Genomic DNA, 12795 nt, shown 5'->3' with positions numbered 1-12795 from the left:
TAGTCTCTACGTTGTCCTATACCCACAACCACTCCTGTCTTCATCCACCTCTTCGATCTTGGATCCTGGATGTCGACCCGAGTACCAATACCAAGAGCCTTCAATGCTCTAGATGATCTATTGTAACGCACTCTAAACTTTTCCCGGGAACGATACTCCTTCAAATCCACCTCGTCGACTGTTTTTTGCCACTCAGGCGAGAAAGACTGACGATGGGCAAACACAAACGAAGGCAACGGTCTTCCATAGAGGATTTGAGCAGGACTTCTTCCATTTGATTTTGGTGTGTTACGCCACTCTAGTAAGGCTTTTTGGAATGCGTCGCAATCCAAATCTCCATTGATGGTGGTCTTTTTGACGAGAGCCTTGAGGGCCTTAACTGCACTCTCTGCATGGCCATTGGATTTAGCATAGTGTGGAGTGGACATTTGGTGATTAATTTGCCATGTCCAACAAAACAGTGCAAATTTTCTTGACGAAAATTGCGGCCCCCCATCGGTTACCATCTTCACAGGCACACCAATTTCCGGAAATTTACTCCTAATGAATTTAATCACTGATGAAGAATCGCAGGTGCGACCCAATTTACCAACGCATGGCCATCCTGACATACGATCCACATAAACAATATACTCCCATCCACAATGTGAAAACAAGTCTGCACTGACACTTTGGAATGGAAGCTCAGGAGTTGGTTCCGACATTAATGGCTCTTTCGGCTGTGATGCCTGAAATGATCGACATTCAGGACATTGTTTCACTATGTTGTCCACATCATTGTTCATACCTGGCCAGAACACGATCTGTCGAGCTCGGTGCTTTGTTCTCTCTTGGCCCTGGTGGGAGGCATGCAAATCATTCAAAACCTGTCGTCTCAACGATTTTGGGATGACCAGTCTTTGGCCTTTCAAAATCACGTTACCGTCCACACTCAGATGGTTTCTCACGTACCAGTATGGCTGAATTGTTTGATGAAGATCACTCTTATGTTGAGGAAATCCCGCCTCAACAACCCTCCTCAACTCCTGAAGAGTTTCATCACTGGCCACTTCGCTTTCCAATCTTTTTCAAGCGCAAATCAGACAGTTGATCTGCTTTGAAGTTGGTTATCGAGCACAAACATCGAACATGTGGTTGGTCAGCCTCTCCAAGTTCATCTTCTTGGGTGGGTTGATCCACCGGAGCTCAAGACAACGCATCTGCAACGGCGTGGTCTTTGCCTTTTCTCCAACTTGCTCTAAATTGGTATAGTTGGATCTTCATCACCATTCTCAAAAGGCGCGAGTTTTCGATCTGATCCATCGTATATTTGTTCAAAATTGGAACCAAGGGACGGTGATCCGTCACCAACTCGAACCTCAATCCCGCAAGATAACGATGACATTTTTTGATTGCCCACACAATTGCAAGCAATTCCAGCTCTATCATTGCATAGCGGCTTTCAGTGTCAGACACAAACCTGCTTCCGCATTGGATCAACCGCCATGTACCTTGTTGCTTCTGCCATAAAATGTAACCCAGTCCGTGAGTCCGTGATGCATCAGTTTCTAATCGTGTTTCAGCATGGAAGTCAAAATATGCCAACACCGGGGTCGAAGAGAGACTTCTTTTCACCGCCTCAAAGGCTTTGGAGTGTTCGTTTTCCCATAAAAACGAGTTTTTCTCCTTCAACAATCCACGCAACGGCTCGGCTAACGCAGAAATACTGGGTGTGAAATCACTGAATTGCATGACTAGACCGAAAAATGATCTAAGGTCGGTGCGATTCACAGGCGTTGGAAAACTTGACAGAGCTTTGGTCTTGGAGGGGTCCATTTCCCAGCCCTTCTCGCCCACGATGAATCCACAAAATTCAACCCTTGTTTCGGCAAAAACGAACTTCTTTCCAGACAATGTGATCCCATGATAGCGGGCTCTCTGGAGCACTTCACGAACTCGTTTTTCATGAGACTGAAGATCACGTTCATACACGATGATATCGTCCACAACTTTTGCTAGGTTTCCAATTCCTTCAAAAGCTTGGTCGGTCCTCATATTGAATTCATCCCCGGCTGCTATAAAACCTTGAGGGTCACGGCAGTACCGAAAACGACCCCATGGGGTGATGAATGTGGTGAGATGTCTTGATTCCTCAGCCAATGGGACTTGCCAATATCCATGACGAGCATCAAACTTGGTAAAGTAACGGGCTCCGTTCATGCCTACCACCATATCCTTAGGTGTTTTCATGGGGTGCACTGGGCGTTTCACCTGAGAATTCAACTTCTTCAGGTCTACGGTCATTCGCATCTCATTAGTCCCCTTTTTGTTCACCACAACGATTGGATGACAGCATGCAGATGGTCCTGTAACCCGTTCGATAATGACATCCTCCAACATATCATCCAACTGCTTTTTAACTTGTCCCTCGTAAGCAACTGGAATGTTTCGAGCATTTCTCTCTTGATGAGGTATTGCATTATCTTCCAAGATGATTGTCATTGGAGACCCCTTCATGGGTTTCAGGTTCTTCTCGTCAAAGACATCGCTAAACTCATTACGGAGTTTGCTTTCTGTCTCTTTTGTTTGTTCCAGTAGACAAACAGCTTTTACGACCTCCTGGTCTGGCCATGATTCAGGTAAGAACTTAAGAGACTTCAGGAGTCTTCGAGATGCGTATGCTCCATTCACATGCTAGAACACATGAACTACTGACGTGATCTCGTCATTACCATGCAAGAACACTACAGGGCAACATCCTAAACTTTCAAGGGGCGTGCCGGTGACGTCACGCACAACCTCTTGATCGGGGCTTAACATATCAATTGAACCGCCCATCCTCTTGAAGTTCGCGAGGTCAATTGCTTCAACATCGCTTCAGGTATCAGGTATCCATGCCACTTTCTCAAATGATTTGCTCGTGTCGGGACGACATTTCAAGATTATTTTTCCGGTGTTCTGGATATTACCAACTTGGAGACTTCCAACGCTGGGGTCCTTGACATTCTTGTTCTTTTTTTTCTGACACATGCTTTGGAAATGACCCTTTCTGTTGCACGAATTGCATGTTCGCTCTGTGGGGGGCAAGCAGAATTCGTCTTGTGGTTTGCGTAACCACAAGAGTGGCACTTTGATTCTAATTGGGTGGCGTTCGCTCTGTACTTTGGCTTCGACGGTCGTGTCAATTTCTTATAGGACGAGATTTTATTGATGAATGTGCCTCCCATATTCGAAGAAGATAATGTAGCAGCCTCCTCAGCTTGGCATAGTTGCACTGATTTTGCCAATGATAAGTTTTGTTCTGCCAATAACTTGTGACTTGTCTCGTTGCTTTGAATGCCACAAACGACCATGTCTCTCATTTGGTTGTCTTCTCGATCATGGAATGTGGGGCAGTTTGGATCACTTTGAAAGTCACAAGTGGCATACAGTTCTTTCAGGCGTGTAAAAAAGTTATCGAAGGATTCTCCACTCTCTTGGCCCGATTTGTAGAATTCAATACGATCAAGGAGCGGGTTCCTCTGGGCTCTGATGTACTTCTTGAGGGCCGAAATGATCTCCTTTATATCGTCATCCGGTTGGACCACAATTGTCTTTTGAAGGATATATCACTGAAGATCTTGATCCATACAGGTCTTGAGGGCGGCCACGCGGACCGGTCTTGATTGAGTGTCGAGGTGTTGGCAAAGCGAAAAGTTATCCCAACCCTCCTTCCAGGTGACAAAATCTGACAAGGTTGCCGTACAACTCAACATGGGTATGTCCACATTGATTGCCCGTGTCCCAGGAGTGCTTGACGATGCCTGTGGGGCATTTGATGCTCCTTGGATTTGAGATCGATCTTGTTGGTTCAACATCCCAATCAATCGTTCCTCTCGTTCCTGAGCTTCACTCAAGATCCTGTCCTCGCGTTGCTTGGTCTCTTCATCTCGACGACGGGTCTCCTCCCGCATCTCCTCCATTTGTTTTTGGAACAGTTTCATCAACAATTCCATTGGATCCTTCTCCTTCGACATACTGAACGACTCGTTAAGTACCTTTCCACGACTAGGACAAACTTGAAGACGGTACCAGCAATGTTCGAAAGGGGCTTCCTCTCCTCTTTCGGTTCGTGATTTGTCCAGAGCTATGGAACCACTGCTCAAATTATTATCACTCCGAAGGGAACTTAGTTCGAGTCAACTGCACCATGGTTAGATATATCATGGCAGTGGCAATACAAAGATACTTAAAATCATGTCGTCTATTTCATCAGATCCAAGTCAAATACTGGCGAGCGATTCAGTTGTTGGGAATCATCTTATCGTCAACGCATTCGGTAATTCAATTAGGATACTTATACCATTTGATATCACATCAATGGATGCACCAAACCAATTCACCAGACAACCGCCTGTTGTGGCGTGCCTAAACCAGCCTTGCCTTACGTCTTTGGACTGAAACTTTGGTTTTGAACAACATGCGAAATTCCGTGCTCGAAGATGTTTCGGGCCTCTCAGAGGTCCGAATCAGAATAGATGGCGCGGAGAAATCCATCGAAAACACCATGAACGATTATCACAACTGGAGAGTGCCCCGGACACTCGTCAAGAATTACCGACCGAACTAAGAATGAAAGAACGGAAAGATATTATGTGGTCATCAAAGGATTCCCGGAATCTGAAGCAAGTACCAACAAAGGAAAAAGACGTGCTGTGCTAACTTTGAACAAGTTAAACAAATATTGGAATCCATAGGGATTGAAGATTTTGATTCCAACTCGATCCGTTTTCAATTCCTTATTGGCCGCGAAAACGAAGACCTAACCCGACCACGTATGCACTTAACAGGGCTGAAGGACAGAAACATGAAAGAAATCATATTGCAAAAGCGTACCATATTAAAAAACAAGAACAATTCAAAAACATTTAAATCGATCCCGATCTAACACAAGCCCAAATCCAAGACCACTGCGAAGCGAAGCAACCAGGATATCTTAAACGGGAAACGGGATGTGGAAGGTCAGGGGGCAAAAGGGAGCGAGACGTTCGTCCAGACTCAAAAATAAGCATTAGCCTGCTCTACCTGAACACAAAATCTTTCATCAACAAAATTCAAGTTTTGAAAGCAAGAGTAACTGTAACAAAACCGGACCTAATATGTGTGGGTGAAACGTGGACTCATAAGGATATAGGTGAAAAGGAGCTAAACCTATCAGGATACGATTTGGTCGCGCGAAAAGACCGAAAAGACACCAAAGGTGGAAGAGGTGGTGAACTAATCATATATTCAACGACGGGGTTTCTGGTCCATGAAAAAGATATAAAATCAGAATTGCGTAAATTCATAGGTTATTGACGTAAATGTCTCCTTGCATTATGCCTTGTTAAGAGCCTCATAGAGAGTTTTCAGCAAAAGACATTATAACGTTCGATTGCATTGCCTGATTTCAGAAAATGCTCTCATTTGCTACCCTTTTTCCTTTTGTCAAAACTCAATGCGACTCCGAAGGTTGGTTATGGCATGCTCATATGAAGACTTTGTTGTTGCTTTTTTTCTATTTTTCAAAGATCAAACAAAATGGGGAAACACCAACCATGTGGTTATTTTACACCAAACTCAAAATGAAGCAGTATTCAGGATATTCCTTTTCAAGGGAAACAAATAATCACTTCGGCTCCATCATGTCTGACCGTATCGTCACCTCTGAGTCGAATTGTCAACATGCTCTTGTTAAAATTAAATGTTTTGTCGCCCGTAAGCATCCCACAATAGTTCACCACTGTGTCAGCGGGGGCATTATCATCAGGATCATTTGGCTGGCCTGTCAATGGGATTAAGTTATTTATTCTAAGGAAGTCTTTGCAAGAGACCCCAACCACAGGCTGGAAATCGAAGGTGTCAGAAGGAACTGTCAATGTTCCAAAGACGTTTGATCCTCGAAACTGAAAGGAAATGAAAGGAGACACTTGAATTGAAGAACAAAATGTATGGGTGGGTTGTCTTGTTATGCTCTTTCACCCCTCCTGCCATCTGATGATGGGTGTCCCATTGAATATTTATATGTTCGCACACTGTGGTAACCCCTAACACTTATAAATTTTTTGTGCAAATGCCAAGACTTATAGAACCGATTTTCGTTGTTATTGAAACAAAAGGAACAACTTTTGAAAAATATCATCTCGTACTTAAGTCAGATTAGTATATTAATGCACTTAAAACCTGCAAAGAGAAAATATCTTTAAGAACGTAATCAATAGATGTTGGGAGTAACCTTACTTGTGTTTCCAACAACAATTTTATCCAAATCAATTGAGTAAACGGTAGGATATCACGCTTTCAAAAATTGCGTTTGCATCAAATTTGACTACAAATTGCTCCGGTTATACCTTAAACAAATTGCCAAGAAATGTAATATTCTTTTTCTATACCTAAAACATAAATGAGAATATTTCACTCTTTTGAAACAAGTAGAAAACCCCGAAAATAGCTTGCAACATAACTTAAAACTTACCTAATGTCAAGTCTTCAAAACCGTTATGCCATACTTGTCAATCGCAATGTTAATCAAGCTTGATCTTAAACTTGGACAAAATTATATCAAAGTTGAATAAAAACATTGCTAGTGCGTAGAAATTAATTATTGCAAAATGTGACAAATTTGAAAATTAAACTATCACATATATTGTTCAAATACTTTAGGAACAAATAGTGTAGCTTTGGCACTTAACTGAAATGAAAGGCAATTTTACATGGTTGGTAAGTTTCAGCTGATCTCGCCCTGACTTATGGCCTCGTGATCAACACCTCGAGATCACGTTCCAATCGAGCTTGAAGCGATTCGAAAATGCAATGTTAGGGTGTGTTGATCTGATCATTAGTCGTCTGGGAAAGTGCAAGGCGTCCGTGACTACTTACGTGACCCCAGATCTCCATAACCAAATCCTACTCTCTTGGCATGCTGCCCAACATCTTTCCGTTACTTCCCGAGGATGCTCATTCTAACCATCTCAACCCATCTGACGTTTCGTCCGTTCAAATTCGATCGACCTTGGGGCCTTGTGGGAAAGAAATTGAATGTGCCAGCAATGTGCCTATGGATCAATTCCAATCAGGTTTTTATTGTTCCCAAGAGCTTGAGCCCATGAAAGGCGACCCCATGGTCATCCATCTCCGAGACGACATTCCTATCACGCCTACTCATGTCAATGTGGCTCGCAACATCCCCTTTGCTTAACAACAGATGGCAAAGGAATAACTTAAGTCAATGACTTCCTCTGGCGTCATGGAAGAGGCTCCCGAGCCTTCTCTTTGGGTCAGCCCAAGCCTTGTTGTTCCCAAGCCCAACGGCTCAGTAAGACTTGTTGTGGATTTCACAGGCCTCAATAAATATGTGAAGAGGCCTATTCATCCATTTTCAACGGCCAAAGACATCGTCACACCCATTTCTCCCTCATCCAAATGGTTTGTGGTTTTTGACGCCGTCAAAGGCTATTGGCAAGTCGAACTCGATAAGAAATCACGGCGCCTCACAACATTCCTCACCCCTTTTGGGCGCTTCCGTTATTGTCAAGCCCCAATGGAATTAAACGCGTCTGGAGACAAATTCTATGCAAGATGGGATCGAGCCCTCTCCGGTCTGGTTGGTGTTTGAAAAATTGTCGATGACATCCTTATCTGTGGAGAATCCAAAGAGGATCTTATTCAAAAACCAAGGCCGTCCTTCAACGTTATGCAGACCACAATATCACCCTCTCTAAAGCTAAGGCACAAGTTGGATCATCTGTCAAATTTGCTGGCTATATCCTTAGTCGAGATGGTGTCAGTCCAGATCCATCCAAAGTGGCCACATTCTCCAAAGTTCCAGCCCCCACCAACCTGACAGACCTTAAGTCATCTTTAGGCCTGGCCAATCAATTAGGACATTTTTGTTCCGGATTTGGCCCATGCCTTACAACCACTTCGCAATCTGCTGAAGAAAAAGATGTCATTTCAGTGGCTTTCCGAGTATGAAGAGGAACTTCGAGCATTGAAGGAAATTCTGACCAACCCCAATGGTCCAATCTTGGCTCACTTTGATCCCACCCTCCCGACCTCCCTGCTTACCGATGCTTCAAGCCTCAAAGGTCTGGGATATGCTCTTCTTCAAATCCGTCCCGATGGTCGTTCAAACTTGATCCAGTGCGGATCAAGATATCTGAAGGAGGCTGAAACCCGATATGCCGTGTGCGAGTTGGAAGCTCTGGCGATCCAATGGGCAATCATGCACTGTCGAATGTACCTGGCCGGCATGAACTTCACCGTTATCACGGATCATCGGCCATTACTTGGTATCTTCAAAGGGTCAAACCTGGCAGCCGTAGACAATCCACGTCTCCAACGGATTTTGATGAAAACGGCTGGATTCACGTTCACCATACAATGGATTCCGGGCAATAATCATCTGATTGCCGACACGCTCTCAAGTTATCCCCTTTTCGATAATAATTCTCAAGACAATGACCCACCTTCCACGGTTGATAACTCCATTCTTCTATCCGCCGTTCAAATGGAATCCGGCTCTGATTTAGCCCTTCATTCCATTGCCTTGAATGCAAAGAATGATGCCAATTATCAGGCTATCATAGCCTTTCTTCTATCTGGTAAATCACCAAAACACTTGCCTCAATCTCATCCGGCCAAAATATTCACCAAGCAATGGGACAGCTTATCCCTATATCACAATTATGGTCTTTTGATCCTTCAAGGCCATCGAATTATTCTGCCAAGCCAATCTCGTGCGATCATTCTCCACGACTTACATCAGTCCCACCAAGGTATTCTCGAACCCGCGCTTTGGCTCGTAGCCCGTATTTTTGGCCAGGCATAAACAATGACATTGAACAGGCGATCAGTTCATGCGCTCAATGTCAGGAGTTTCGCCCCAGCCAATCCCCCAAGCCTCTTCACCAATCTACCGCCACCCGCCCATTTGAGTCCGTCTCTGTGGATTTGTTTCACAGCGCTGGTGCTCATTACTTGATCATGGTGGACCGATTTACGGGTTGGCCGTGCGTGTCTCGCATTTCCCGATTGGATCCGCGGACCATCACAGACATTCTGGAAGACTGGTTCTCGGATTATGGGCTTCCCCATCATTTGCACTCCGATGGTGGGCTTCAATTTCGCGGTGATTTTGCCGAATTTTGTCGTCGCACCCACATCAATCATGAACTTTCCTCGGCCTACCACCCCGCTTCCAATGGTCACGCCGAATCCGCAGTTAAATCCATGAGATCTTACTCCAAAAGTATGGCCAAAATTAGCGCAATTTTCGGCCAGCCCTTTTGGCCTGGCGCAACGTGCCCCGGACTGACGGCTCCAGTCCCGCCCAATGACTCTTCGGTCGTGGCCTCTGCACCCAAATTCCCGGCCATCCGGCCCACTATAATAGATTGTCGATTGTCCGACCACGCCTACACCCAAGCCCTTCAACGCCGCGAGGAGGAAAGCGAGAAGACTCAGGTTCGATTCGACAATCACGCAATCCCACGGTCCCACCGCTTCATCCTCATGAAGGGAGATGGTTGCAGCGCAGTTGCTTAACGCGCGACCGAGCTAAAACTCGGATTCATGGGTTCGATCCTAGGTCCCCCCCCCCATCCCATCTTGCATTCAGAAAAAATCATTGCTCCCATGAAGTCGAAATTGATGGCCAAATTTCAATCCGGAATTGAATTCACCGCCGACCTGTGCCCATGGAAACAGCGTCTTCCGACAGTGATGGTGACCCTGACCCGAGCGCAAACGAACCCCTCCTGCCTAGACAAACACGTCTTCAATCGAAAAGAGTTCGATTTAAACGTTAATCAATGATCTGTCCTATAATGCCATCTTTACGGGGGAGATGATAAGTCTTCATATAACGCCATCTAACTTTTCTCCTGTCAAATAACTCCCTCCCTCCCTCTATGCCAATACTGGTATTCCTAGTTCCCTTTTTCCAATACTACCCGTTCTACCACTTTTCTTCTCGAGTCCATCTTGAATAAATGTACTCTTTGATATCTCAACACAATCTAACAGATTCGTACGGAGTATGTTCACAGTTGTTGATCCAGTAACAGGATTTAAGTCAGGCTTGAATAATATTTGGTCTAAATTCTTGATCAACCCTATATTCAAGAGCTGGCCAAATCTGCAGGCTATAATTTGTTGGTAGATCAGATATCATATGATATTTGAGCAAAATAAGAAACATAGGGAACATAAGGAACCATGATAGCCGAGTGGTCTAATGTACCCTGAAGAGGCGTAATGTGCGTTTTGAGAGCACCTTCAAGCCCTCGAGAGTCCAGGCTAGTTCGAACAATGAAGTCCACATCTCTCCTTTCTCGGGCTCCTTCATTGTTTAATTTGCTTTCCTCTGATATTCGTAGGGAATACGTAGGCCTNCATCTCTCCTTTCTCGGGCTCCTTCATTGTTTAATTTGCTTTCCTCTGATATTCGTAGGGAATACGTAGGCCTTGTTGATCCATTAGTATCTTTCAGTCAGACTTGGACCAAATTTTAGATAGCATTCCAGATCAACCCTACATTCAAGGACTATCTCGGTCTGCCAACTCAAATTCGTTGTTGGACCAAATATCATATAAAGATTGAAAGGTAATAAATAGACGAATTATAACCTTTCATTTTAATAGTACTGGGGATTGCATTCCCCGAAGCGGTTAGAAAAGCCCGTGAAAAACCAAACCAAAAAATAATCTCCGACTATTGGGGGATTCCATTCCGAAGAGTGGTAATGAGGTGCGAATTTTTTTAAAAGCATTTCACTCAAGTACTCGACTTCAACAAGCAAAGAGGGGAAATAAGCGAATATGAAACTTGTCTCTTCTACAATTGATGCTCTCTAATGAAGGGGTAAAAGCTTGAACAAAACTTAGAGGTTGGTGGTCACTTACACGGAGCAAGAAACGGCAGTCATAGTGCGGTAATCCACCTCCGGCATTGGGGTATCCAGCTCCACCAAAGCCAGGGGTCTTGAACTGGTAGCACCCACTCTGGTCGGATTCCTCAAAAATTGTCGTAATAGTTATTTGGCTTTCCATGCCGTTGCATTGTATCAAATTGTTTTGTGGTTCTGGCCATTCTTTAAATATCATTCCAGAGGACTCGTCCATGTCCATTTGAGAGGCTTGATAGGGGCCAGATTCTCCAACTGGACCTGCAAAGTACCTAATGCTAATAAACTGGGCTTTGAAATATCTTTCTTTCCAGCAAAGTAACTTTTGGGAAAAATATTCAAGGTTGGAAATGCTTTTCAAACTGAAGGAAATTTCTCCATAGCAAGGATGAGTCTGATTGTAACCAATCAAAAGGCATTTAAAAGGATAAAATGGGGACCTCTGTTGCCTACTTCCGAAACAAAGAACAAAAACTTCAGACAAACCCATCTTATTTCAGAGCTTTCGAAAACAAGGACCATAAATTTGTCGATATTTCAAGAAACAGTCAGGGAATTTTAATGAATATCCTAGACCAGTCCAACATGAGCAAACTTGAAGACTTTTGTCAAAATCACATTGATCTAAACTTGTTTTTTCTAATGGGGTGCAAAAGCTAGGTACTTGACACCGACTCCCTTTCTACCAGAACGGTTTGGGAACTCTACTTGATCTTACGTTTTCAAAAGTATCCATGAGCTTTGTCCCAACCCCGTATTTAGGGTCAATTCTAGTGACCGTCGAGGCTTAACGTGCGATTTGAGGGCACCCTCAAGCCCTCGAGAATCCAGGCTAGCTCAAGCAATAAAGTCCAACAACTCTCTTCTTTCTCGGGCTCCTTCATTGTTCAATTTGCTGCGCTCAAATATTCGTAGGATGTATGTAGGCGTTGATCCAGTGACAGAATTTAAGTGAGACATTGACAAGCTTTTGACTAGTTGGCCAAATCCATCAACCCTAATTCGTTGGTCAATGAAATAATATGTCAAAAAAAGTTAAGTAAAATGACCAAATTACTCTTCTTGAACTATTGTGATTCCAATCCCAGTAGGGTTAATGAAGTCCGAATAAAAGGAAAAAAATGAAAGTAAATTTAATAATCCAAACAAAAAAAATATTTTTGCCTCATTTTGTTCAATGCGTTATTTGTGATTGCTGGTATGGTCTTGCGCCATTACATTGTGCGATGACATAACAGACGTAGGAGATGCATTTATTCCTTTGATATGTGTGATGTCCCGTGTTTTGAGCGCATGTTTGTGCTCATCCTATGGTTTTTTAATTATTGATTCGGTTAAGTCATGAGTGACATTTGTGTTACATCAATGAATAAAGGCACTTGGTTATATAGGTAGAGTTCTGGCAAACTTGTTCACCAGCATTTTGTATCTTCCTCTTGTTTTAGTCCTCGTGTCGTTGTTCAAATTGTTCCAGATTTCGATGGTTTGTTTACATGATCCGGCGGTCCATCAGTTTCCACTCTCAAATCCTGTCTTTTTACACTTCTTGTCACTCTTTGATAAGGTCTTGGAAATAAGACTATGTGAAGTGGGTGGAAAGCGACAAGAACTTCGACCTTTTGACAAGATTCGTCATGAGTTCTCAAGTTACACGAGGCAATATTCGAATCCAGTAATAATGGTTAGTCTCCAAAAAAAAGTTGGACATAGTTCAGGGTAAGATTAAGGCCTCCATCGAATATGACCAGTTACAAACTGAGAATAAGGTGGTTCAGGAGGTCAGGTCGAATCCGAAGGCTTTTTTCTCTTATGCGAACTCTAAGAGAAAAATGAAACCCTCTGTTGGGCCTTTTGAGGTTGATGGGGAAGCCATTAGCAATGTAGAGACTAT

The 12795-nt window shown here is 43.7% G+C and overlaps 1 protein-coding gene across 1 annotated transcript; it reads right to left on the bottom strand.

The window, feature by feature from the left end:
• Window positions 1-5004: 5004 nt before the first annotated feature.
• Window positions 5005-11161, bottom strand: LOC131891927 (uncharacterized). Its single transcript, XM_059241620.1, has 2 exons — window positions 10903-11161; window positions 5005-5903 (listed from the first exon to the last, which is right to left on the bottom strand). The coding sequence occupies exons 1-2, from the start codon at window positions 11125-11127 to the stop codon at window positions 5610-5612; spliced, it is 519 nt and encodes a 172-aa protein (XP_059097603.1). The 5' UTR covers window positions 11128-11161; the 3' UTR covers window positions 5005-5609.
• Between the last annotated feature and the right edge of the window lie 1634 nt (window positions 11162-12795).

Source organism: Tigriopus californicus, chromosome 12 (assembly GCF_007210705.1).
Source record: "Tigriopus californicus strain San Diego chromosome 12, Tcal_SD_v2.1, whole genome shotgun sequence".
NCBI lineage: Eukaryota > Metazoa > Arthropoda > Copepoda > Harpacticoida > Harpacticidae > Tigriopus > Tigriopus californicus.
This window is presented reverse-complemented; position numbering and strand designations above follow the sequence as displayed.

Coding starts and splice junctions, on each gene's coding strand:
- LOC131891927 (XM_059241620.1), bottom strand. CDS start 11,127: ATGGACATGGACGAGTCCTCTGGAATGATATTTAAAGAATGGCCAGAA. Junction 5,904..10,902: donor ACTGCCGTTTCTTGCTCCGT/GTAAGTGACCAC, acceptor ATTTCCTTTCAG/TTTCGAGGATCAAACGTCTT.